Source organism: Haliaeetus albicilla, chromosome 26 (assembly GCF_947461875.1).
Source record: "Haliaeetus albicilla chromosome 26, bHalAlb1.1, whole genome shotgun sequence".
Lineage (NCBI taxonomy): Eukaryota > Metazoa > Chordata > Aves > Accipitriformes > Accipitridae > Haliaeetus > Haliaeetus albicilla.
Window position 1 is genome coordinate 16,606,763 of NC_091508.1, and position 27,241 is coordinate 16,634,003.

The following is a 27,241-nucleotide window of genomic DNA, read 5'->3' on the forward strand; positions in this document are numbered from 1 at the left end:
GAGCGAGAGCTGGATCCTTTGGGGGCTGAACCCCTTCTGAGACTTGCTGAGCTTGCTCTGCTCTTACTGAAAAATTGCATGGAGCTGTCTGGGGTTTTGCTGGAGGCATCTGACATGTAGTGATAGCTGAGCTGTTGTTTAGGGCTCTGGTGTAGACACTATGTCTGGCACTATGTTGTATGACTGATAGGCTGTGACCTGCCTTCTCCTCCTGGAAGGAGTGCTTTTCACGTGGGGATCCATGCAGCAACTGCTGGGGCTGCAGCCTGGAGCAGTTTTTCAAAGCTGTGACTTTGATCAGAGGAGCAGTGCAGCAAGGAGGAGGTTAATTTTGGCTATGCAAGGAGCAGTCCTTCCCTTCAAACAGTTTGCTGCGCTGGGGGAAATTGGCTGGCCTTGTGACTTGCTCTGGTTCCAGGAGGGAAGTGGGGGAAGAAGCAAATGCCCTGATTTTAGCAGGTCCCCCCTCTGACAAGGCCTAAGGAGCCCAGAGGGACAGTCTTGGTCCCCGTGGGCAGCTCTGGCTGCTGTGATGCCTTCTCAGCACCTCCGTCTGCCTGGCCCCTGCTCTTGAGAGATGCTGACAGGTCTCTGCTCTGCAGGAGGCTCTGTGGTTTGCCTTTGGGACCGATGGCAGACTCAGGGTCAAGGGGATGCAAAATCAGCACAATGAGAAGAGCAAGGAGAGCAGGGGGGAGGCTGCCCTTGCTTTGATCACTGGAAAGGTAAAGCAAAAATAGAGCTGAAAAACGCAGCCAAGCAAAACAAGGCTGCAGTGGTGCTGATGGTTGTGTTCCCGTAAGCTCTGCTCTTCCCCTCCTTCTCCCCCACTGGGGTCAGCCCTGGATGCACGAGTTTCCTCTGCTGGACAATGGGAAGCTGCTTCCTAGTAACCCCCTTTTCAAAGGGCCTTGAGCCCAAAACGAGCCGCATCTCTTCAATTATTTACTGGCATGGCTGAGCTGGCAGCTGGGTCCTGCTCTCCCGTGTTCAGTGGGGCTAGGCTTTTTAATCCCTTTAAAGCAAGTGAGTGGGGAAGGGGAGATTTGACTCTCGTGCTCCCCAAGGCCTGCAGGCAGATCTGGGGAGGGGGAAGGAGCCAGTCCTTGCCAGCCATTTATCCATGCAGCACTGAGTGCTTGCTGAGAGGGGTTTGAAATACAGTGGCTGCTCATAATGAGCTGCTGGTGCCGGCGGATAAATCACCAGCACGATTTAATTATTTAACGCAACCCAGTGCTGGGGACGCTGTTGCTTAATTGGAGGGGAATGCAGTAGCCAGGAAGGAGTAGAGCTGAGTCCAAATCTGGCCCAGTGCAGTGGGGAGATGCCAGGTTTCTGCAGCATTTTGGGCAGCGGGGAGCTGAAGGCAGAGTGTGTCATGCTGCCTCAGTCCACTTGAATCTGGGGCACTTGTCCGTTAGTGGCTCCAGCTTGCAGCCTCACCAGGGCACCCAGAGCTTCTGAACCCCCCGTGTCCCTTGGCACTCGGGTCTTGTGTTCCTGGTGCGCTCAGGTCTTGTCCTCTATCCCAGCCTCTAGCCTGGCTCACTGGCCAAGTGTCAAGGTCCTGTGGGGTGGGTGGATACTCCTCTGCCCGATCCTGCTTCCCACTGGCTGATCCCACCATGTCCTCGGCATGATACCTTGGGAGCTGCTGTCTGTAGAAGGCTGTATCTGCCATGAGACCCTTCCTTCTGGGAGTGGAGAGCATCGGGAGTGATGTGCAGCTGGTTCAGCGGCAGCACAGCTCTGCCATGCCTGTCTCTCCACCCGCCCTCTTCGAGTGGCACTTCAAGGGCTGGAAACTTGCTGGGCTCGGCTGTTTTCTTGTCCTCCCGGCAGGCAGCGTGAAGAATTGAACCACAGCCCAGGAGACCAGCCAGCTTCACATGGTCGATGCCTCCAGCAAAGTCAAACCAGCCGCTGCTTCTGCTGTCCTCTTTGTCCCCTTGAAGGAGGAATCCCCTCTCGAGACAGAGGAGCCTACATTGCCCGGGGCCTGGCCAGCTGCTGTGGCGGCTGATGGCTCTCTGGCTGGTTGGAGTCAGGCGAGGAGGATTCCAGAGCCTCTGGCAGGCTTGACCAGTTGTCGGCAGAGCCTCCTAAAACTGGAGCTGCTTAAAGTGCTGCCTATGGTGTTGCCTCTTGGTGCGTGGGGTGTAGCCGTTCCCCAGCTGTATGAGCAAGGCATGGAGGAGGTTGCATGCATTGGACAGCCCTGGTCCTAACAGTACAGCTTGAGACATCATGCTGTATCGCCTGTTGCACCTGCCTTCTTTTCCTTCATGGCCACAGCAGTGCCACCTCCTGCGCAGGTTCCTCATTTTCTCCTTCCAGCACTAGGTATAAGAAAGATGGCTCTGTTGTCTTGCTGTTGCTGTTGTCTTCCCATCAGCTTTGTGTCTGTATTGAGACATTTCTGTGAGAACTGACAGCTTCTCATGCTTGCTCTGATGAGGCCACTGGTGGGCAAACCAGCCTACCTCTTCCCCCACTGTTGTGGTTTAACCCCAGCCAGCAATCACGCAGCTGCTCTATCACTCTCTGCCTCAGCTAGACAGGGAAGAGAAAATATAACAAAAGGCTTGTGGGTCGAGATAAGGACAGGGAGAGATCACTCAACCAATTACCGTCACAGGTAAAACAGACTTGGCTTGGGGAAAATTAACTTAATTTATTGCCAATCAAACCAGAGTAGGGTAATGAGAAATAAACCCAAATCTTAAAACACCTTCCCCCCACCCCTCCCTTCTTCCCGGGCACAGCTTCACTCCCGAATACCTACCCCCCCTCAGCGGCGCATGGGGATGGGGAATGGGGGTTACGGTCAGTTCATCACATGTTGTCTCTGCCGCTCCTTCCTCCTCAGGGGGAGGACTCCTCGCTCCTCCCCTGCTCCAGTGTGGGGTCCCTCCCACAGGAGACAGTTCTCCATGAACTTCTCCAATGTGAGTCCTTTCCACAGGCTGCACTTCTTCACAAACTGCTCCAGCATGGGTCCCTTCCACAGAGTGCAGTCCTTCAGGAGCGCACTGCTCCAGCGTGGGTCCCCCACGGGGTCACAAGTCCTGCCAGCAAACCTGCTCCATGGGCTCCTCTCTCCATGGGGCCACAGGTCCTGCCAGGAGCCTGCTCCAGCGTGGGCTTCCCATGGGGTCACAGCCTCCTTTGGACATCCACCTGCTCTGGCATGGGGTCCTCCTGGGGCTGCAGGTGGAGATCTGCTCCACTGTGGACCTCCATGGGCTGCAGGGGGACAGCCTGCCTCACCATGGTCTTCCCCACGGGCTGCAGGGGAATCTCTGCTCCAGCACCTGGAGCACCTCCTCCCCCTCCTTCTTCACTGACCTGGGGGTCTGCAGGGTTGTCTCTCCTACATGTTCTCACTCCTCTCTCTGGCTGCAGTTTCTGTGCCAGAGCAACTTTTTTCCCTTCTTAAATATGTTATCACAGAGACACTACCCCCGTCGCTGATGGACTCAGCCTTGGCCAGCAGTGGGTCCATCTTGGAGCTGGCTGGCATTGGCTCTGTCAGACATAGGGGAAGCTTCTGGCAGCTTCTCACAGAAGCCACCCCTGTAACCCCCCCCGGCTACCAAAACCTTGCCACGCAAACCCAATACACCTAGATAGCCACGTGCAGTGGCTATCCCTGGGTTGGAGCTGCTGTGGCAGTCTGGCTGGTATGAGTTTGAAGCAACACAAATCACGCTGAGAAGGTTGACTTGTGATTTGGCCCTGCTGCGCTGGGTGCTGTACAAATGCTAACACTATCACTGCTAATCCTGGCTCCTAAGAGACACTTCAGGACAAAGATTAGAGGCCTTGAGAAGGGCCTCTAAATCACATCATCAGCCACTGGTGAGGATATACAGTAAGTGCTGTGCTGTGTCCTGTCGGGGGACACAGGACCCTCAAGATGCAGAGCCTGAGTTTTGTGTTGGAGATCCCTGAATTGTGTAGCACTTTCTTGCTTCTCAGTCCTCTATGCCCTACAGCTTGCTGTAGCTCTTCTTCCAGAGGGTTTAGAGCATAGTGCTGTTACAGCTCATGAAAGACTGTCTGGGCGACTGGAGAGCCTGCCTCGGGCTGGGCTTTGTACTGGACTGATCTTCTGAGGGGAAGGATGGCTTCTGCGGCCCCTCTGCATTTCGGGGAGGGTTGCCACATTGTGTTTCTGCTTGCCGCCCTTGGGAAGGATGGTGTTGGCTTTAATGACTCCAATCCAGGGCAGAGATGTCGGAGCCTGAGGGACTGCTCTGTTTTATGTCACCGTGACCCCTCATTTTCTTTGTAGCCCATTGAGAAGCTGGTGGCTCTTCTGAACACCCTTGACAGATGGATTGATGAAACCCCGCCAGTGGATCAACCTTCTCGCTTTGGGAACAAAGCCTTCAGGACCTGGTATGCCAAACTAGACCAGGTGAGCATGTCTTTCACATGTAGTGTTACACACAGCTCCTACAGAAGGGCAGTGTGCCCAGCGGGTGTAGCAGAATGGCTCTGTCATTGTGTGGCAGCTGAACAGCCTACAGAGGAATTGATCAGATAAGCTGTGAAGGATCCACCTCTTGATATGCATCACTCTACCCCTGATCTGGTGCTGTCTTCTCCTCTTATGAGAGCATATGGTCCATGTAAATGCTCTTGGCTGGGTCTCCCAAGTCCTGGATGAGCCATGAGGGCCCTCCAAGCCCAAGGAACTCCTGTGCTCTGTAACTCCCCACTGTGTCTTCTAGCTGATGGGTGATACAGAAAATCAGGAAGGTTGTGAAACTGACTTCCTTCAGCTCAGAGCACTTGCCCTGCACTGAGCTCTGGAGGTGGTGCAGGCACAGCCCCAGCAGCAATGAGCTTGCAGGTGGTCTGCTCTGTTAATGCTTTTGTCCTGGAGGTGACTCGGTGGGTAACTGCGTTGATGTACTTGGATGGTGAAGCTTTTTTTTCCTGCAGGATGCGTGTGGCCTGGATAAGTGTTAGGACAAGCTCTCCCTGGATTGCTCCACCTCTGGAGATGACTTCTTCAACAGGAGAATTTGCTCCTCTGTCATGCTGGGTCTGGCCATTGTAGGAGTGCACCATTGCAGCTCCCACTCTGTAACAGTGTCTGAGCAGAGGGTGACCTGTTCCTGGGGACTGTGACAGATCTGCATTCACTTGAGGGAGTCTTTTGTGTCTTTCAGGAAGCAGAAAAGTTGGTCGCAACAGTGATTCCCAAGCATTTGGCTGATGCTGCACCAGAAGTGGCCGTGTACCTGAAGGAGTCCGTGGGGAACTCCACCCGCATTGACTATGGCACAGGTAGCTGGGCATGCATGCTGGCCAAGGCTGGGCTCCCTGTGGTAGTGACCCTTTGGAGCCTGGTGTTGCATTTATTTAAATATGTTATTGCCACTATTTTTAGTGCCAGCTTGAAAAAAACGCCTTCCTTCTAGGGCCTCCTCACCCCTATGTCCTGTGTGGGCTATGACTGAGAGAGCTGGGGCTAGGAGCAGGGCTGTGCTAGAGCTATGACACCGTTTTCATGTGTCATCCCAGGAACTGTGAACCGAGCTGTGCAAGCTGTTCTGGAATAAGCTGTAGGAGCTGCTTTACTGCATACAGCAGTCTTGTACCTGCTGATCTGCTATAGGCAGTTTAGGGGGATAAAATACAATTGCTTGAATTGGAATTGGAGTGGGAACCAAGTTCGTGTCCAGCGGGAGGTGTCTTGAGGTCTGGTGCTCCCTAGAAGTGACATCACTGCTTACAGAGTGACTTTGAAATCTGAAGGTAGAAGCGTTTTGCACCTAAGGAGGTACTGAATTGCAGGTTCAAGTAACCACACTGGCTTCAATTAGACCTAAATCCAGAATCATCTACATGCTCTGCTCCTCTGTCTGGAGGACAGGTGTTCCCTCACCAAAAGGCAGGAGAGCAGGACGCTGTGGGTGCAAGGAAATGTGTCTTTGGACCTGGGCAAGGAGAGGAAGAGGAGGACGTGGGTAAAAGGATGAAGAGCTGGAGGCTGTGCAGTGCTTGCCAGGAAAGCTGCGGCTCGCCGGCACCAGGGGGAGATGTTGTCTTTGGAAAGAGACCCACTGGCTGGGGTTTTGTCAGCTCAGGGAAGGAAATTCAGCCTTTCCTCCCCTCCTGTGTGTCCCAAGCCAGAGGCCTATGTCCTAGCTCACAGTGGCTAGTCCATACATGCACTTTGTTCCTACACTGGGAGCTGCGCTTCTTCATAGCGTGGAGCTGCTGATTTTGTACTCTGCCTTCTTCTGTGGTCCTTTCCACTAAAAGACATTTCTGGGTTTGCTGGTTATTTCTTTTCCTTGATATTAGCTGGAGGACCAAGCTGCAGAGGCTCAGCTTGAGATCCCAGTACCTTCTGGGACAGACTGTTTCTGGCAGCGTCATGGGATCTGCATCCTTCCAACACGGAGATATTTTTGAAGCGGGAGGAAATCTGTTTACTTGCAGATGTGAGGTTCTCTCGCATCCCCCAAGCAGATGACTCTGTGGTGCTCCACTTCCCCTGCTGTGCCAAGCTCCTGGGGAAGGCCCTGCCTTGCTCCCAGCATGCCCAGTGTTGGAGCTGTTTTTCCTCAAAAAGTTGTCTTTTCTCAAAGTTAATAATCACCTTATGAATGTCTAGAAGATATACTTTGGGTGGGTGCTGCATGGGGATGAAATATTGTCAGCTCATGGCGTTAAATAGGGGTAATAGGGTTGGGGCTCTTGAGATGGGACTGTGACTGCTGTGATTTCTGAAGAGCTGTTGTGTGTCCACAGAAAGGTTGTCCTGGGGACTAGAGACACCAGTGTCATGCCTCTTTATGTCTTTTAACTCTAGGGCACGAAGCTGCATTTGCAGCCTTTCTCTGCTGCCTCTGCAAAATCGGTGTGCTCAGAGTGGATGACCAGATGGCCATCGTCTTTAAAGTATTTAACAGGTGAGGTAATGGAAGGAGAAAGGCTGGAACCACTGGGCTGTTTGGGGGCAGGTCCCTGACAGTGTCTGTCCCCTTTCAGCTGTCTGAGATGTGTGAGGTGTTATTGCCTGTTCTGTATGCCAGACTCCTCCTGTAGTCTGGGCTTATTGTGCCCCCTTTCTTCCACTCATCTGCACCCATGTGAGAGTAAGAAATTTTAAGAGCAGTCTCCTGGGGTGTGAGCTGGGCAAATCAAGGGTCTTCTACAAAGACGTGTACATAATTAGAGAACGTGAGTGCTGAATGGCTTGCTGGCCTAGGGAAAAAGGGCAGAATGGGAAAACTGAAGACAAACTTAGGCAAAATTAGGAGGCAGATGTACTTTTTAATGGACTGTATGGTGACCCATCATAACTGTCTCCAAAAGAGGTGATAGCACCTTGTCTGTTAGAGGCTGAGTGTCTTTCTGGAAAGTTACCTTAGCTGAGCACAAGTTACTGAGCTCTGCAGAGGTATGTGGGTGAAGCTATGTGCTTTGTAATAGACAGGAGTATCTGATCAGAGGATCTAACATCTCTTCAGGCATTAAAAAAGAAAAAACGCAAAACCATCTATGAAACTGGCAGGCCTCCACTGCTGTTCTAGATGTGTTTCCAGCCCAAGAGGTAGAGTTGGTAGTGATAGAACTGGTGGAATGGGTGTTTGGAGTCCAGAGATGTAATCCCAGCTGTATCACTGTTTGGTGGTGTGGAAACAATTTCCTTCAATAGTACTTCCAGCTTTAATTTTCCACCTGAAAAGTGGAAGCAGCAGTTGCTGTAAGGTGGAAAGCTTTCTGAGCTCTTTTGGAAGTTGTTGAAGGAGAGCAAAGTGTCAATGTTTTCAGATAACGGTGGGGTTGGGGAAAGATCTGCACCAACATAAGACACTGCAGATAAAATAAACCCCTGCCACTTGATTTCTTAGTGAATTTGGTGTAAAAAACACCCCAATTTTTAAAAGGTGCTTGTATTTGCTACTATACATACCATCAGGCTGCTTTCTGTGGCAAAGGAGCTGAATATATATTCTGTGTACTGTGCTGTATGTGGGGGTCCTGCTTGCAAGTGATAAAGTTGTGTCCTTCTCCAGACTGGTTGTTCTTGTCCTCATGTAAGTCAATGAAAACGGAAGGCGGCCTTGTCTTAACCCTTCCTTCTCTCTTTGGTGTCAGGTACCTAGAAGTGATGCGAAAACTTCAGAAGACCTACAGGATGGAACCTGCTGGCAGCCAGGGCGTGTGGGGCTTGGATGACTTCCAATTTCTACCTTTCATATGGGGCAGTTCCCAGCTGATAGGTACTAATAAAAATCTTCTTGTGTCCCAGCCTGTCCCCTGCCTTGTCTGTCTAGGTTGCAAAGATGATGGGGCTTGGGACTGACTTTTAAATTCAAATATATCAGATTTGTGTGTAATACAGTAGAAGAGTTTGCTTGGGGCTTGGATTTTTTTTTTTCTCAGCTTTCCAAATAAAGCTAGTTGCTTAGGTTGAGAGATGGAAGGCTTCCTTGCACAGTACATCTGTGTTTATTGCAATGACTACAAGCTTTTTAAATGGAGAGTCTTGTTTTTGGTGCTAGAAAGCACGTTTTCTGCCCTGGGGAGTTTACCAGGTGCTCTCACGGCTGAGGCACTGGAGTGGGAGATGAGATGAAAGGGAGCAGCTCTATGCTGACTTCTGAAGAACTCCAATGGGAGGATCGTGTTTCTTCTGGAAGAGGGGCAGGACAAGACCTGATTGAACTTGATCTCAGAAGGGGGGTGCCATACAGGTTACTTTCTATTGTCTCTCACTCTTTTTAGACCATCCAAATCTGGAGCCTCGGCACTTTGTTGATGAGAAGGTGGTAAATGAAAACCATAAGGACTTCATGTTCCTGGAGTGCATCCTTTTCATTACAGAGGTGAGGACTGGAAGGTTTGTCCCACAGGGAAGTTCTCTTGATATTAGATACTTGGCTCTGGCTGTGGTTTTCTCTTCCTCCTTTGCTTGTTTGCTCTCATGGAACTGTGTGTATGAACCATTGTTGCATGGTTGAGGTGCTCTCCTTGAATTCAGAGAACAGGGATGCTGAGCAGAAAGTGTAATTAAGCTAGATGGGTTGTGGATTGCAGCTGAAGGGAGTTGTAACAAGAGCAAACAAATAATCTTGGATCATCATTTGGATCAGTCAGTGGGAACTTGGATGGAGAAGGCTGGTGTCTGCAAGTATGCAAGGAAGATGAAGTAGGAGCTGCAAAACGACTGGGCTTGCCAAGATAACCTCCCTTCCCTCCAGCCGTTGGGTGCTGCCTGGCAGGCGCTGGGCCTCCCTTGCTTAGGGCAGGCTCCTAAGCCTCCATGCAGCTTGGTCTCCTCCAGAGTCTACCAAAAGAGTTGCCCATTAAATGCACCTTATTTGAAAACAATCTAGAGCAGAGATGGTGCTGAGATTTACCCAGCTGGCAATGCTATTGGGACCATGTTTCTGCTCAGGCATTGTAGAGCCCTTGGGTGAGGAACTGGTGATATTCAGCTTGGTGCCAACCACGGGCAGTGTTTCTCAATGAAAGAGCTCATGGCTTTCTGCCCTCAGCTGCAGTGGATGATATGGCCATGTTTCTACTGTCCCCCTTGCTGCACGGTCTGGGCAGGGAGAGCAAGAACCACATGCTCTGTTGTGGTGAGGGATTTCTTGTCTCTGGCAAGAGAGAACTGATGGGATTAATTTTGAAGGACAGAGTTCGGTGCTTCCCCTTTGTTCTGTTCACTTTTCCCCCCTCCTCGCCTCTCTAATTTAGTGACTAGATGAGAATGGAAGTTACAGAATATGAATTTAGCCTTTTGTGTAGGAATCTTCATAAGAGCTTTTGGTCCAAACCCCGGGGAGGTGCTGTGTCAAGTCCTGCTGAATCTAGTAGTGTTTGTTGGTACTTAGCACCTCACAGGGTTTAACCCTTAATGCAGAGATAAATCATGCCACAGGTAGTAAAGAGGTGCTGGCAGAAGAGATCAAAATGAGGACAGGAAGGCAGGAGCCAAGGATGCTCTAAGATTTACTTTAATTTGGGCCTCTGTAGTATCCAGACAGTGCACTAACCTATTAAGAACATAAAAACATACATCTCTTGATGTGTGTAGAAAATTCTGCAGTGCACAGATGACACATAAAGTTTCAAATACACAGCACCATACTACTGCTTCAGGTCACTCTGCTTTTGCCTGCAGAAAGTTAGTTATTTAGTAGGCTTTTAAAATCAGTGATTTCACTTCTTTTTCCGCACATTTGTTGAGAATCGTGGAATTCGGTGTTTCTGCTGAGTTCCTCAGTGCCACCTGGTGGCAAGGAGCCCTCCTCTCGGGCCCTCCTGGCGTGAGCCGCTAAGGGATGGCAACAACCTGGATTATCAAATGCATGGTATTTTCAATCCATCTTCATGCAGGCGCTCTTTCTTTTTTGTAAAGATTTTGCTTTTAAAATTTGTTTTTTCTCTCCCAAATGCCTGGGAAGGCTGTTACTGCCACTAGGGGGGGCTGAGACAGCCTCGAGTGCCCTCCAAACGCTTTCTCTCCAAAATCAACAACAAAACAAAATAGCAGGGAAAAAGATAGAAAGGATTAAACACTTTAAGAAATGAACGATATTATTTTCTTTGGAGCTTGTCAGCTGGAAACAGCTCTCCTTTAAAGGTGTTAAGCACCACAACAGTTCCCATAGCAGGTCTGGTACATCTTACCGACATGAGAGCAGGTTTTGTTTCAGCAAGTTACAACTGAGGTAGGTTGTTTTCCTTCAACAAAGAGAATATTCTCATGAGCAGATATTTTTCTCAGCTCCTGGGTGACGTTTCAGGGATATGAATATACACTGTCGTGGCGTTTGCCACGTGTATATTTAAACCTCAGGCTCTTAAAGTAGCAGTGAGATGATGTCCGGGCTGAACCCACCAAGGTATACTCCTTACAGCAGCACCACCCTGCACGGCTCACAGGCATGGCAGCGAGCCTTGCATAAGCTGGCCTGCTGTAGGGAAATCTGTGGGGTGGTTTTGGACCTGAACATGTGGTTCTTGAATAGGGTGAGATTTACGGAGCCACCTGGGACTCGAGCTATCCCCCTGCTGCTGCCTTGCCAGCCAAAGTGTGCTGCAGGGTGCGTGTGGTACCCATAGGTGCAAGGATGAGGAGGATTTGGGAGCATCTCTGCGGTACCCACTGCACTAGAGACTGTGGATGGCAGTGATGGCAGGGCTCTGTGTGTTTGTGCAGAAAAGGGGTGCTGGGTATGCTCCGGCTGTTGCAGTGGATCAGTGCAATTGCCCAGATGCTCCTCTGAGGGCCCAGGGCAGGCAGCAGGAATTTCAGCTTCAATCTGGCTTCTAAATTTGGAGGTTTGGGAAGGGAGGGCTCGGGTTTCTGCTGGAAGGGAAGGAGCTGACAGGAAAGCACGGCCTCAGCCGTCCCCCTCCCCCCGGCACTGACAGAGGAACCATTTACAAAAGGCCGATTCTCTTGGGAACCGAGAGGCAGGAACGCCGCGTCTGTGAGTAATTTCCTGCTCAATATGGCTGCTCTGACTCACTCTGTTCCCCTGGGGTCACTGCGGGACTGCAGCGCGCTCGCCGCCTCTCGCTCTCCCCCCCGGCTCTCCCTCTTCGCCCTTTGTGGCTGGAAGGAGATGATTTTTTTTTTTGTTCCCCCTCATCCCCCTTATTTTTCCCTCCCCAGTTTGAAACTGTAGCCAAGCTGTCGTTGCCGGATGCTCTGCGTGAAAAGGGCCATGGTGGTGGCCGTGCCAGGTGCTTGCACGGCTCCAGGCATGAGCATGGGGCCAGCCAGCCACACTTGCCTTCTCTGCGCTCTCCAGCACACTCGCTCCGGCTTTGGAAGGGGGGAGAAGCAAAGCGTGGTGGTGGTGGCTGATGCAAGCTGTGCCGCTGCAAAGGGTGGTGATGCTGGAGGAAGGTTTGATGTCAAAATGCATGCAGCCAAATCTCCTGTATGGGGAGGGGGGATGCGTTGAGCGAACTGCCTGGCACTGAGCTCCCCAGCAGTCTTTAACTTGGGTGCCCACTGGTGCCAAATCCTTGCACTTAACGCGCCGGCTCTGTCGGGTAGCGTCGTGCTTTGTGTATCTGCACGTTTCATCTTGTATCTGCAAGGAAAGCGCGCACAGCAGAGGGGAGCGGGAACGGCTGAGCGGCTCATCCGTCATCCCCCAGCTCACGAGAACTGCCTAGGGGAAGCAGGGATGCGTCTGCGCTCTCCCGGCAGCAGGCAAAACTACAGACCTGCGTCCCCCGGTGCTCCAGCCCCGAGGTCAGCGGGTTTGAAACACATTGTCCTCTAAGCAGTGGTCTTTTTGGGGTTCCTCTGCTCCCTTCCCTCTTTCTTTCACTGCTGCAGGCTGGTGCTACGCAGACCTTGCAGAAAGGCAGCAAGCAATCTCCCAGAGCAGATTGATCAGCCTTGCTTGCTTTTACAGTAGGCAGAGGTGGTTTTGGAGGCTCTTTTCCCACCCTCACTCCAGGCCTGTGCGTGCATGGAGGGAAGGGGTTAGTTGTTCGAGCCCTGAGTTGAGAACGAGAGTCCAAGAGATTCCTCTCTCCCCACGCTCCTTTTTAGCGTGAGCTTCGGCCTTGTGGTTTCTGATGTCATGGGAACTTCACTCAGTCAGAGTGGCTGCGTTGTATTTCTTTTTCTCCCTGAGGGTCTGTTTTTTGTTCGTGGAGGAGAAGGAGAGACAACTACCCAGGGAATCTACATGCAACTGTCCCTGATTGCCTGCCCTCTCTCCTCCAAACCCCTCGCCCTGGGAGGAGAAACACTGGAGTATTTAAAAAAAAAAAAAAAAAAAGTAAAGCATCTGCTGCAAGCTAGCAACTCACAGTTCTGGAGCCAGTTTGGAGAGCAGGACTGGAGCGTGTCCCCTCTGCTCCTGCCTCCCCCCAGAGCCCTCTGCTAGAGGCAGGTGTGGAGTGGGCTGCGGACACCGGAGCTGCTGCCAACCTGCGCTGCCCTCTGTATTCAGGGAAGGCAGTGGCGGTTGTCGCTGCTGCTTGTTGTTGATCTGAATGGGGAATGAGTCATTTTCTTGGAAAGCCCAGCAGTGCTGCACTGGGAGGTTTCTGGGTAGAATAGGAACAACGTTGAGCCGAGTTCTACTGGGGGGGAGAATGAGACATGGGGCTTTTTTAATGCAGTCGTTAAAAGGTAGGTGTGTAGAGGGAGGCCTGATTAGGAAAGCGTGGCAGGAAAAGGCTTAATTTTATCAGGGAAGGGGGGGAGCTGGATTGCCACAGCTTCATGTGATGTGGCCACAGCGGGAGGGAGCGGGGAGGGAGGGAAGGAAGGCGCAGTGAGGTGGCTGGTGCGTGGGTCACAGGGCTTGGTGGGAATGTTTGCTTGGAGAGAGTGTGAGCGTGAGTCACTGCTGGTGCATGAGCTTCCTGGCTGGCCTGGCTCCCTCAGCCCTGCTCTCGGGTCTCTTTCAGATGAAGACGGGCCCCTTTGCTGAGCACTCCAACCAGCTCTGGAATATCAGCGCTGTGCCCTCCTGGTCCAAGGTCAACCAGGGCCTCATCCGCATGTACAAGGCAGAGGTGAGCACTGTGGGCAGGGGGAGGCTGCTTGGCCACATGCCTCCTCCCTTCCACTTCACTGTGGGTCAGCTCTTCTCTTCTGCTGCTCCTTGGTGTGGGGGCCCCATCACAGCCAGTTGCTACCCTGTGCTGAATGTGGCTTGGGAGCCCTTGGCAGTTTAGGTGCTGCTGGCTAGAAGGAGGCTCCAGCCTGCCTAGTGTTTGCCCCCAAAACAGTCCCAAAATGGCCATTCCTTGCAGACATGACTTTTGCCATTTCTTGTCTTCCCATAGTGTAAGTTGCAAGTCCCTGAATTAGGGCCGATGTCTTGACCTGCTTGTCCTTCTGGTCCCCGCACTGCTATTTACCAGCTGGAGGAGACTTAGTTTAAATTATCATCCCATGTTTCAAGAGCCCTAGAGCAGGCTGAATGCTTCCTACCGATCTCCTCTCACTACGAGTCCATGTGCAGTGTGCGGGACCAGTGAGGCCACAGCTACCTCATCGGCTTGGCAGCCCTCCATCCGCCAGGGCTCTGCTGGCTGTGCCCCAGCAGGCTTTCCTGGCGAACCCTGACCTGGGGAACTGGGCAGTTTTGGCTCTCCCTTATCTCTCCTTCCTGCTCAGGCTAAACCTGAGCTTGAGGAAGCAGGACAGGAACCACCACATCTGGGCCTCCGGAGGGGATGGCCGACAGGCCGACAGACAGCATCTCTTGCTGGGAAGGATGGGACCATGCTGGTTCTGGAGGGAGGCACTGGCTGTGCTAAAGACGCTGGAGGAGCAGGGATGGAGCAGCTCCCTGCTGCACCCGGGGAGACTGGTGGTGCTTGAAGGAGTTAATCTTATACCCTGTGGTCTCTGCTCACATCAGCCATGCTCCTGTTGCTGGGACATATGGCAGAGGCTCAGCGGGCAGCTCTACTCAGGCCCGGAGCACAAAGGGGTTAACTGTGCCGAACTCAGTGTGCTCCCTCCCCCAGCCCTTCCTCTGCACTGCACATCCTGTGTTTAGGTTCCAGGCCACATACCTCTCTAATCTTCGAGGTGTCACTCCCAGGCCCGCTGGCTCCTTCCGCCCCCAGCTCGGCTTTCCTCCCGGCCTCCAAAGAGGAGAAGCAGGGCTGGGGGTCAACCCCCTCCACTGGCTGCTCCTCGGAGGGGTGCCCTTGGGCTGCCCCTCCGGGACTGTCCCCGCTCACAGTGTGGTCACAGGGGCTGGAGACACTGTCTGCTGGGAACCCTGAGCTGGAGGCTCTGATGTGAGAGCTGGGGGGTATGCAGGAAAGACCCCAGCCCTGGGAGTGCTGTTAAAGTGAAACATGGGTCCCCTAAAACCTGGAGCCTGATCTGCTGCTGCCTCAACAGCCCTGCCTTGGTCCTTCCTTTCATTTGGACCATTTCCTTTGCATGCTGTTTGGGTACTCCCTTGGCACCCCATGTGCCCCATGCTCTTCAGGTGCTCCTGCCTGGTGTCCTGCGTGCCCTGTGCTGTATGGTTGCTCCCACATGGGCACCACGTACATGGCTGGAGGAGCTTGGCAGTGATGTGCCCACAGTGCAATGTGCATGTCCACTGATGTCTTGGGGCCACCATGTGCTGGCAAATCTTCCTGGCCTGCTGGGGACAGCACAGCTTGGGGATCCTCTAGAGACTGGGAGATTCTTTGGCTCTTCTAGGTGCACCCAAGACATGGTCTTTTCTGGAGGCCTTGGTCCGTTTTGAATAGCAGATGACATTCTGTGTGGAAATGCTGGATGCAGTACTGGTGGGTTTCTAGAAATATCTAGAGATGTAGCTGTATCAAGGGGAGAATGCAAAAACTGCTAGGAAGCGTAACGACACAGATTTAGACTAAGGTATAGAAAACGTTGAGTCAACCAAAGCGCTTTAAATTTTTTTTTTTCCTCAAATAACATTTGTAGATCTTAAAGGACTATTCCTAAGCATGTGATCCTCATGCAGCAATGTTCTCTCCTGGCACTGCATGGTGCCCGTGTTCACCGGGATGAGCAGAGGAGAGGGGGGACTTCTGCTGAGGAGTCCTCACTGTTTTTTTATATCTGCTCTGGGGAGTGTCCCACCCTGCTACTGCCTCAGCTGGTTCCTGCCTGGCTTGGGAGACGAGAGGAACATGAACATGGCAGTGTGGCTGGGCAGAGCTTTCAGTTATGGTGTGCCTGTCTGTGCAGGTTTTACCAACGTTTGCAACTAGAGGATCTCTTTGACTGATTTTCTGGGAATGACAATGTTCAGGAGTCGCTGAGGCTTCATCCTCTGAAAACTGAACCCTTCTGGGTGTTTCAGGCTAGGCATCCAGAGTCACTGCTGAAGATCTTGTCTGTCTGCTGCTTGCTCCCAGAGCAAGTTTCTGCTTGATGTACCCAGCTGTGTAGCCTTCACGGTTGCAGTCTTTCTCCAATTAGCCACCGCCAACATTAGCAGAAGATAAGTGAGCCAACAGCCCCCAAGTGCTGACATGGGTCTTTGTCCAGCTCAAGGCAGGCAGCTTCTGTGGCAGAGCTCAGAGTGTGTGATAGTAAAGAGAGGGAAGGTTTGGGGTTGTGGTATTGCTTTTTGTCTGACTGGCTGAGAGCAAGATTTCCTTTTTTTTTTTTTTTTTTTTTTTTCCCCTCCTCCCTTCTCCCTGCCCCTCTGATCACCCGTTGCAATTAGATCAGGTGAAATCAGACACTCCGATGGAGGCTCCAGCTCCTTAACACATCTGAGGGGGCTGAGAAGTGCTTGGTGCCGGGCAGTGCTGGTGGTGACCAGGTTTTGAGTGGAAGGAGCAGCAGGGCAAAGGGGTCACTTGCTGGAAGCAGCCTAGGAAAAATCAAATGCTCACTCGCAACCTGTTCTTACTTGGTAGGAGTGGGGCAGTGCCTAGACCTGGTTCATTTAAAAAGCACTCTGGATGTTTTATCTCTTCTCTGTCCCCTCAATAGGATGATTTCAAACAGCTGACAGAAAGCTCAGGTGCATCCATGTGGCTGGAAGCTCTAGTCTGGATCCAGGCACTCCAGGGTGCTTGCTGCAGGGTCTGTGGATGGGCAGCAGACTGAAGACAATGTGTCTTCAGCTCTGTGTGTTTATGAAATCTCAAATGTGTCTATTTATAATATAAATACAATGGGTGAAGACGTGTTTGCTTGAAAGTGCAAGGGCTTTTCTTATTCTCTCCATCAAAGGCGAGTTAAGAAGTCGACAGAATAGAGTGTGGTTAAAGCAGCAGCCTTGATGTTTTTCCCCTGAGCCTGCTTTTGAGTCTCCTGACCTTTCCTTCTCTGCTGTAGTCAGTCAGGAAATACTTTCCACTGTAACTAATCTAGTCCCAGTTCCATCTTTGAAGGTTGGACTTGATGCATGAACCTACTCCCCAGTTGAGTAGTCCCAAGCAGACTTTCACTGTGATTAAGATGGTGGCAAGAAGAAAATAAGCCTGTGCCTTCCATTGAGCTAGTGTTGGCTACATCAGTTTCACCCATAAGTGATGCAAAGAGGGTCCTGTCTTTTGGCACCACTAATAATCCAGTAAACTTGTGCTAATCCTGCTTGATAGAGGAGAATTTTCTCTGCTTGTCTCTTCTTGGGCTGACGATGTATTAAGTGGAATGGATATCTATTCTTCCCACTGGTGGTAAAGTCTCTTCATCTGGAGCCCAAACTAGTCTGGTCTTCCGTGGGACTCCTTGGAGCTAGTTGGGCTGACATTTCTAGCTGTCAACATCTCCAATATTCATTTCTCTTTGTTCTTCCCTCACGTCACTGTTATCCAGCACTGTTTCCTCTGAGGGTTTGCCTAAATGGTTGTGCTGGGAGATGGCAGGAGCTCTGAGCATTAGGAGGCTTTGAAGGTGATGTGCCCTGATGGTCGCAGGACTTATTTCTTGGTGCCTTGCCATGAAGGCTTGTGTTTTTCTATATGGCTGTTATTCCCCAGGAGTGGATACAGCCGTGCTGTGCTTTCACCACCTCCAAACTTGTTTTGGCTCCAGTGTGCTTGCAGGCAGTTCAGTTGTGCTGGAACCAGTTGTCTGACCTCTGGCTCCAAAGGGATTACCATAGGTCTGGGCTTCTGAGCACAAATCCTCCTGCTTGCCCATGACGACAGCACAAGGGCAGGCTGCCTTCCTCTGCCTGTGCCCTGCCCTGGGGTGAAGAGCGGTCTGCAGCACATGACTTCTTCCCCATCCCCAGAGCTTGGATCTCCCGTGCTGCAGCAGGTTCACCTCAGCTCCATGGAGGGCACAAGGCTCCTTCTGATGGAGAGTTGTAACTACAACATGGCTCTTGCCTTCCTTAGGTAGGAAGAAACTGTGCTTCAAAGAATTGCCTGGAGGAATGAGCCGTGCATCTTGTCCCCAAGATCTGCCTTGGAGGTTGCTGGTTGCAGGCAGGAGCTGGTGTGGCCTTGACACCCTCCTGTTGCTGGGTCTGCAGCTTGTGGGGAACTGAGCGCCTGCCTAGTGCAGCATTCCATCCACCCTGGCTCTGAGCAGATGCTGTTTGTGCCAAGGAATTGCTGGGACTAGACAGAGTCCTGTTAGTTGGTAGCTGCTGTGCTTTCATTGTACGTACCTCGCATCTGTAGAATAAGACTCCCATGAGCAGACCCATGCCTCAGCTGCGTACAGAGGAAAGGCTCTCCTCCCAAGACACAAGGCACTTGGGTTTCTTTTCTCCTCTTCATATTGTGCTGTCTAGGGAGGGAAGAACTTGCCCCTCTGCCTGCAGCAAGGAGGTGGCCGCCATCTCACTAGCCATGCCCCAAAGTCACCTGGTAGATGCATCCCCATTGCAGCTCAGTGAGGTGGTCTATGGCCCTTGTTTAGCACAACTACTCACAACTAAAATGGGTGATGTTAGTGTAGATGCAGCTGCTGTGTTGGTGTACACGTACTGCTGAGGTTTGTGTCTCTAGAGGTGAGTCTGCTCTATGTTCTCTGTGAGTTTTGGGCAGTCTGAATCTGCAGTGACTCAAAAAAACAGAGCTCTGAGTGGCTCTGCCAGGCGAGCGCTGGCAAACTTTGACGTGGTTATTGACCACAGTCACTGACCTTCCTGCCCTGGCAGGATGGTAAGCAGAAGGGGCTGTGCCTTCGCAGCCCGGCTCTCCCAGCTGGAAGAAGCAGCTCTGAGCTAAGCTTCCTTGTAGTGGACATATGTGACTGATCTGTGATCCACACTCCCTCTATCATTACTCTGCAATGGGGGGTGGGAATTTCAGGGGTAAGGGGTTGTTGGGAAGAGGATGACGTCTTAAACTATGGCAGCAAAATCACTTTGTCTATCAAAGACCTGAGAATCTGGAATGTAGTTTGGGCAGCACCTTGCAGCTGCAGGATGATGCCTTGAACCCAGCGTGTGGGCACTGTCCTGAGGAGGGAGAGTCTTTTCCCAGGGGGTTTCTGCAGTTCTCAAAGTGTTTGTAGGGTGAAGCTCTTCAAAGAGATCAGCTTGAGCAAGGAGAAGTGGTGAGAGAGAAAGCTGACATAAACATGCCTCTTCTGTTCATGCTCCGGGTCTGAATTTCAGCAAGCAAAATGCTCTGGCTGAAGGGAAGGGGAATGGGGTTGTGAAGTGTTCCTGGCCTGAGGAGCCTGGCAGGAATGTGGAGAGGAGGCATGGATCTGATCCCTTTGCCTGCAGCTGAGCTGAGTGGCCCCAAGCTCGCTGCCTCCTGACCACAGAGGCAGGATGTAGCTCTGGCTGTGTCTGTAAGGTGGCAATGTCTCCTGAATTCACCCGTCTTTATCTCCCCTCCTGCAGTGCCTGGAGAAGTTTCCTGTGATCCAGCACTTTAAGTTCGGCAGCCTGCTCCCCATCCAGCCTGTGACGTCCTAAGGAGGCCGCAGGAGGAGTCGAGGCAGCAGAGGTGTAGCGCGGCGGTCTTCCTCCTCCCCTCACCCCCTCCTCATCACCTTGCCCGTTACACACAGCCCATTCATTCCTGCACATCCTCATCGGCAACCACAGATCCAAAGCACTCGCCGGCCTTGCACGGGAGACGGGACCCGGAGCGGCTCCTCCTGCACATCCCCAGCACGGGGATGTCTTGCCAGTGACCAAGCCGGGGCTGTGCTTCTCCGCTCTGCTGCAACCATGGGCAGCACAACTGCTGTGTACGGCTCTGGGCATGTGAATGGGGTTTGAGTAGGGGCTGCCTTGGGGCAAAGGCCCTCTGCTTCCCTTCCGGGGAGGGAGGGGATGTGGAGGGGAGGAAGGCACGTGTGTATGTGTTGGGCAGTGGTAACTGCAATTTCCCTTTTGAATTTCACTTAAGTTTCCTGTTGCTGTTTGGTTTGGGAAACCACTGTGAGGGGTGAGGTGTGAGCCTGCACGTGTCTGTAGGCAGCCACCTCTGCCTGCATGGGGAGGTCTGAAATGGGTAAAGGAAGTTGTAGGGAATGTCTGTGGGTTGCTGGAAGCCCAGGGTGCCATCTCTCCCTTTTTCTGGGCAAGGAAAGCCCCCTCCCTCCATCTTTTCTGCAAGGTTCCCTGGGTCTTCCTTTCCCACTACTGCCTCTTCTCGGGTGAAGCTGGGAACCTTCTGGGCTGCAGGGGTCTGAGCTGGCTCTGGAGCTGGAGACAAGGTCCCTGGAGGGACCCGGCTCTGTGGGAACAGCTATGCAAAGACACTGCTTGAGCGGTGCCTGCTCAGGCTCCCTCTTAACAGGCACAGAACCTCACATGTTCGCACACGTTCATCTCTGGGTCCAACCTGCCCTCTGCACTCCCTGTTTCCTCCTCCATGCTTTGCTGCCCTGGGGCTGGGCTGGCCTCAGTGGCACAAGGTGACTGTGATTGCTACTGCTTGGTCATAAATTGTAGTGACAGCCCCATAGCAAAGGGATTTCCCCACGAAGCAGCATGTTCCCCTGCTCTTTTAGGGAGGCATCCCTGCAGCAAAGGCAGCATGGGCGGGCAAGCATGCAGCTTTACATGCATTTATATACTTGCGCTGGAAACAAAAAGCATAAATAGCTCAGGACAGCGGGTTATACCTGGAGAATGCTCTTTCTTTTTGTCATTCCCTGCTGGTGTTGCTGTGCTGGACCTCGAGCAGAGGGACCACACTTCCAGTGCCACCACCAGCAGCGTCTCGAAGGCAGGTGAATGAATGGAGATGTGGTCTGGATCATACCAGCAGCATCACTACGAGGGCAGAAACGGCTGGTGCTGGGTTTTTGATGAGCTGTGGTGTCCACAGGTCTTGACCGAGGTGGTCCACAGCTTCGCAGCTGGAGAGGGGATGTTTCTTCTTGGGGTTCCCAGGCAGGGTGTTGGAGGGGGGACACACATGGCTCTGGGCTGGTGTTTGCTGGGGGTCGGGGCAGCAGGGATCCTTTCTCTGGTACTTCTGCAGACCATGGAGGGGGCGGTGGTGCTGCCCCCAGCCAGGCTGCTTGGCTTTTGCTGCTGCACTGCTTTACTGTGGGGCTGTGTGTGGAGGGAAAGGCCTGTTTATGAATATATTTTTTTTCCATGATTTTCTTTTTGCCAGACCTACTTGCTCCCTCTTGTAAAGGTTCTTGCAGGTGCTCAGGGGAGGAAGAGCAAGAAAAGAGTAAATTAAGAGGCAGTGAAATGCAGGTGTCCGCAGAGCTTTCTAGCACTGCTACTGTCCAGTCTGCTCCTGGCTTGGTCCTGGGTGGGGGTGGAGGGCAAGGATCTTCTCACCTGCCTGAAACAACTCTATAAACTTGCATTTTAAATGAAAATGGAAGACTGGGGTTAAGTCTTGTTTTGCTCCAAAATGGGACATGTGTTTTATTTTGGCTTTCCAAACGGATCCAGTCCTGGAGTGGTTCTGGAGATCTGTGTGTTTGCTGGGACTTGAGTCCATCTCCAGTGGAGCAGTTCAGCAGCCAGTGCCTAGAGCAGAGACCCCAGGCATCTCCACCTGTGCCCCCTCATGTTGCTGTGTGGCTTTTGGCAAGCGTCACCATGCTTTAACTAGCTGTGCAGCATCTGGCTGGCGGTGGCTAAGCTAAAGCCCCTGGTTTCCCAAAGCTGTCCAAGGGTCGGGAACACATTTCTCCTGGTCATCTTATAGAAATGGGGCTTCCATGCAAAAAGATGGGTGGAAATGTTGACTTCCATGCATGGGAGGGACACCAAGAATGTGACATACAGCCCCAAAAAAGGGTGGGGAGGTGCTTCCTTCCCCTGCAGCTGCAGCCACTGCTCCCTGGGGACGGTGTCCCTGGGCTTGGGACCTGCCAAGGAGGTGGGAGGAGGCTGTCATAGAGCTCTGTGTTTCTTGCTTGCCTGAGTCTGCACATCTGTCCTGCTAGGGATTTTTGGACTTCAAGCAGCTAATTCTTGAGTCTTATCAGCCCACTTGGTATGTGCCCCCGTTAACGTGGCAGCCAGCTGCTTGCCTTCCTCTGACTCGCACCAACGTCTGTCACTGGTTCTCAGGGCTCTGCTCCTCCCCTGGTGGGTCCGCACATGTAGCAGCACCCAGGGCTGCTCGATGTCCAAAGCAGCACTCCCCCATCTCCTCCTACGTTGTGGTTTTAATTAAAGTCTCTGTGTTTTGCACTGGTGACTGTGTTGGTCTCTCTTGGACTGGGGTTTGCTCTGGCTTTGGGAGCAGAGCCAGTGAAGCCGATGGCTGGAGCCTTTGGCACAGGGAAGAGGCTTTGTGGAGGCACTTGCCGTGTCGGTGGTTATCTCTTGCTTGCACCAAAATTGACTTGTTATTTAACTGCATGAAGCAAGTATATCCGGTCTGTCTTTGTATCCTTCCTAGGTGTCTTTCTGTCATATAGTATGTTTGCTTTATTTATTTAACCTTTTTTGCTGTGTCCATCCCCCTCTCTCCCAGCTTGGATTTGGCAGGTAGGTGATGTGTAAAGCCTATTCCCAGGCCAGCAAATACCTCTTGAAGATCAGAGACTCTCATAACCAAAGGATGTTTGAGCCTTGTTTCTGAGGCAGGCTGAGAACTGGAACCTTTTTTTTTCAGATGTTTTTCCTGTCCTGCTGTAGGGGCTGACTCAGGACTTCCAGCATCAGTTTAGCTCAGCAGCTTTGCTGGATTTATATAGAAAATTATACCTGGACCTTCTCATGAGCGGTTGGAGCTAGCGTAGATGTGCTTAGCAAATGCTGGTTTTCTTGTCACTGGGTTATATCTTCTCCATCAACGCAGACCAACTGTGTGAGTGCGTGTTGCTAAAAGTGGCAGCAGCGTGGAGGGATGGATAGTGTGCAGAAATGTCATCTTGGATCACAGATGTTTTCTTTGAAGGCACTTGAATTCATCTTGAACGTGTCCCTTGGTGAACATGACGTGCAGTGAAGGGGAAGCAGACGTAGTGTGGGTTTCTCACCATCTTCCTGCTCAGCCCACTGACCAAGCCAGTTTTTTTAAATTCAGTTTTCCGAACTGGATCCTTTGGGGTTGCAATACATAGGCCAGTTTGTGTTTCTGGTTAACAGCTGTTGCCTTTACATGGGCCGCGTTTCGCAAATCGCTGTCAACCTTCCCCTGTCTCTTTCTTTGCAGCCCTCCTTTATAAATGATCGTTCATGGCAGCCAGTAATAAATGAAGTAAGAGTTAAGAGAAGCAGCCTCGTGCGGTGATAGTAGTAAAAGAATAAAAAATAGAACTGTTTCATGCCATTGTTGCTGTATTAACTTGTCCCTGGTGTGCGGCTCAGTTCCATTACGTAGTGCTGGGTTTCTGCTATTAAATAAACAAAGAAGTCCCCGCTGCAGGACCAGCATTTGTTGAGCAGCACAATCTGAGCTGGTAGTTTCCAGGACAAAGATGTACTTCGTACCCCAAGGAACTGGTGTTGAACCACACAAGAGCCCTGGATGCCGCAGTGTGTCCCTGCAACTGTGTTGACTTCCTTCCCCAGAAAGGGAAGGAGGCAGAAATGGGTGGGAGAAGGTGGAATTGGTGGTTAACGATAACTGCTAACATAACCTGAACTCTTCCACTGCCAACGTGCTGGTGGGAACCTTCCATGGTTGAGAAGCTCACAGGAATCTCGTTGCTGCTTCAACAAGGACTCTCCTAGCTCAGATACAGAATTTAATGGGGCTTTTGGAGGTCATTTCATGCTCTAATAGCCAAGAGGAGAGATCTTCATCCTTTAACGTTGCTTCCCTGTTGGTGGATGAGCACTCTTCCCATTGACATCGGAACAAACTTGAACGTCCTGGGGACGGACATGTCTTTCCCTGGACTGATCTTGTAAAAAATGTGCCAAACTTCAAATTAGGATGAGCCAAATTGAAAAAGGGCTGCCTCCACATGAGATTTAGCGAAGGCTAAACCATGATGGGCATCTTCAGCTTGGAGATATGCTTGTTCTGAAGAGCACGAGGCTGTGAACAGGCTTCAGAGGTTAGAAAAGGCTTTTGAGGGGGTGGAGTGGGTGCTTCTGCTTGCTATAAAAAGCCTGGGCTTGGGAATGTCTACATCGGCTGGCTCTACGCAGGGCGTAAATACAGTTGTCACTAAAATTGGAACGAGTCACCCCCCATGTTCCCAGTTGCAACTGTAACACAGATAATAAATAACATTGAAATCCCTCATCAGAATTCGGGCTCCTTAATGCTTGGTGTGTGCAAACCCATGGAAACAGGAGTGGGGTCTTGCAGGAATGGCACTGCGGGGCCCTGATCCAGCCGGCACTGAGGTGTGTGTTTAAGTCCTCCTGAGCACATACTCACTTCCTTTTATAAAAATAGATTAAGGATGTGCTCAAGGATTTGCTGAGCCTATAAATGGAGGAAGGAGAGAAAGCAGAGGAGCAGTTCCTTGTCAGTTCTTCTGTTTCTAAGGCACCTGGGAGAGATAAACTTGAGCAGATTGCACTGCACAAGTCAGGGTGCCCAAATTCTCCATTTTGGCATGAATTCCTCCCAGTTTTATGTGTGGAAACAGTTTTTTTGGAGATGGTGAGGTCTACAGTGCTGGACTCCAGCCTGGTGAATAGTTACGTGGCTGTAGACCACTTCATCTATGCAGAGTTCATGAGGGACACCAGCACTGCGCTTCTATAGCCTTCATGTAGACACAACACTTTGGGTTTCAAGTGGTAATGCTGCTAAAGGAAATATATGTTGTACTATTGCTAAAGGAGCAAAGCATGCCAATGTTTCTAAGAGTTGATAATGTCCTATAATGGTTACAAACTATATAAAATTGACTGGTGTGGTGGTTAGAAAGAAATTCCAGCTAGATTGTAAGATACTGGAGCGTATTCTTTTATTGGGTACTATCTGATCACTGAAAGCAACTGCTCTGCAAAGGTCTTACTTTTCCATGTTCAGAGCATATACCTTTAAAAATATTAGTTTAGGTATTACATATCCCCTTTGAAAAAATTCCCTTGTAGGCAAGAATAAAACTTACAAAAAGGCTGTTACAGAGATCATCAGCTCTCTATTAGATAGCTTGGAATATGCTCCACTAGCACCAGAGTTTAGTCTTCTCCAAATTACTGTAGAGGATTTGACTGTATCTTGCTGATCCATCCACATTTTAATTTCCTCTGCACGGATACATATTGCAGGATGCTGGAAATCCCCAAGCCCACTGGAGCTGCAAGACTGGATGTTTCATCCTGTAACACCAATAAAATGTTAATGCATACTAATAGCAACAGCAAAGGGGTTTATGGAGCGAGCTTGGAAGTATTTTATAATTGCCAGGGTATCTGTGTCACAGAGAATTTGGGGTTAGAGTCATCAAGTATTGCACTTTGTCAACACAGGAAAAGAAAACCCCTCAGATATACCTCAAACCTACTAATTTTTATAATTAAAGGGGGAAGATGGGAGATGAGTCCCAGGGGAGAGAGTCAAACATAAATTGCATATACATGAGAGAGCTGCCCGCTGGTTTGGATGGATTCAGAAGATGTGGGCTCAGCTGCCTACTCTACCGCAGACCCCCGCTGTAACCTAAACTAAGGACACTGCCTCAGTTTCCCACCTGGTGACCAAGAGTAAAAGCACTGTCCTACTTCATAAACCCAGTAAATCTGGGCATGAGGTGACATAAATACATCAGTAACATGAAATCCAGGGAGCTGGGGCATGGGTTGGCTTCTCTGCACATTGCACTGCCTGGCTGGAGCATCTCATGACTTCTAGCAGCTCCTCGCGTTTCCACTCAGTCCAGCCTGGTGGTGTGGTCCTGTTTACTGCAACCTAAGATACAAAAAAAAAAAAAAAAAAAAAAAAGAAGATAAATTTGAAACTGGGGGCAGAGGGACCAGGTGTGCCCCATCTTGCAGCATTTCCACGTGCTGCTCTTGCTGGAGCTGCCAGCCTTCGGTTGCATCCCTCATCCTGCCTGTCCTGAACATGCATCTCTGAGATGCTCCAGCTGGTGTTGGAGGACCGTGGGACAAATAAAGTAGCAGCGAGGCTGTGGAGATGGTGCCCCATTAGAAGCACCATGCCAGGAACCGCTGATCCGCTCCGGCTGGCGGTTGGCTCTGCCGTTTCTCACGCTGGACCGGAGCACATGGTCTCCGTGGTCCATGGGCAGAAGGGGAAGAGCCTGGATGACCACAGCGCTGCTTGTTTTAATAGATGTGCTCCAAAACCTGGGGATTTTCCAGAGTCAACAAATTCCAAGCCAAGGTATAAGCCAGAGGCATTGCCTAACCCAGCAGGCACCAGAGGGCCAAGCTGAAGAAGCTCTGCATGTAAATGCTCCTTAAACAATGTTAGGCTGAGTTAATCCAGCGGTAGCTCCAGGGGGACAAACTGAAGGCTCAATCCTCCCCCTTATCTCTCCTTGTCACCGAGCCGGAGGACCGAGCCCAGCACACAGCGCCGCAGAGCCTGGGATGTTCGTGTCCTGGCTTTTGGGGCTTTTTAACCATGTTCTCGCCTCTGGTTCATATGGGAGTGGAAGAGCCGGGATGTTTGTGGTGTTGCGGGGACCACAAGCATGGCCTCTGCTGGGGGCAGATGGAGGACAGCAGCTGTAGAGCCTGGACCTGGGGGTTGTCCTCTGGCCCTGAGAGTCCTCCTGGCTTTTGTGGCATCTGTAGGACCACACTCAGGGTGCCGCTTTGCCCCTGCCCAGGGTCATCCCGCATCCCGACCCGAGCCCTGCTGGAAGCCATCTGCAAAGCTTTCCCTTGCCTTACACCAGCATGGGGCTGATGAGGGTGAAGCCTGTCACTTCACACAAGGATTTTGGGCTGGCGTTTGCTCTCCTGCACCAAAGCAAATGAAACAGTGGGTTTCTGAAACGCTGATCTCCGAGCTGTGCGTCCAACAAGCCCTGGCTCTTTGCTAGTGGGGAGTTCATAGGAATATCCCTGAATCCTGAGCACCCTGACACCCCAGCACCCTGTTTGCAAATGGAGCAGGAGCAGGTTCCTGTTTGGGGTGTGCAGCCCCAAATGCTGCTGAGCGTGTGTGCTAACGCCGGCAGCACCAGGCAGGGTGCAGGCAGCACGGGGTTGTGCGCGGCAGCCGCTGCAGGCAGCCGTGGCGAGGAGGAGAAGTGGGCACGGGCACGGCACGTCGTGGTGGTGTTTTGTTCATCCTCACTAGGGAGCGGAGGAGAAACAAAAGCTGGAGCAGCGCAGGGCACCAGGCTGGCTGGGTGAGGAGGAGAAAAAAAAATAATTGTGCAGAATTTCATCGGGGAGCTTGAAAAGAGGCAATTTTGTGAACAAATAGTCGCCTCTCGGAGCAGAACTTCCCCGTCTCCAATTTCAAAATT

The 27,241-nt window shown here is 51.5% G+C and overlaps 1 protein-coding gene across 1 annotated transcript in view; it reads left to right on the forward strand.

The window, feature by feature from the left end:
- The window catches only part of PTPA (protein phosphatase 2 phosphatase activator), a 30,356-nt gene extending 6,269 nt beyond the window's left edge, over nucleotides 1-24,087 (forward strand). Inside the window, exons 4-10 of the mRNA XM_069772169.1 lie at nucleotides 4,301-4,426; nucleotides 5,187-5,304; nucleotides 6,839-6,938; nucleotides 8,131-8,255; nucleotides 8,761-8,861; nucleotides 13,432-13,539; nucleotides 19,293-24,087. Coding sequence (XP_069628270.1) covers nucleotides 4,301-4,426; nucleotides 5,187-5,304; nucleotides 6,839-6,938; nucleotides 8,131-8,255; nucleotides 8,761-8,861; nucleotides 13,432-13,539; nucleotides 19,293-19,367 — 753 coding nt within the window. The 3' untranslated portion in view covers nucleotides 19,368-24,087. The remainder of the gene's footprint in view (nucleotides 1-4,300; nucleotides 4,427-5,186; nucleotides 5,305-6,838; nucleotides 6,939-8,130; nucleotides 8,256-8,760; nucleotides 8,862-13,431; nucleotides 13,540-19,292) is intronic.
- Nucleotides 24,088-27,241: the final 3,154 nt, after the last annotated feature.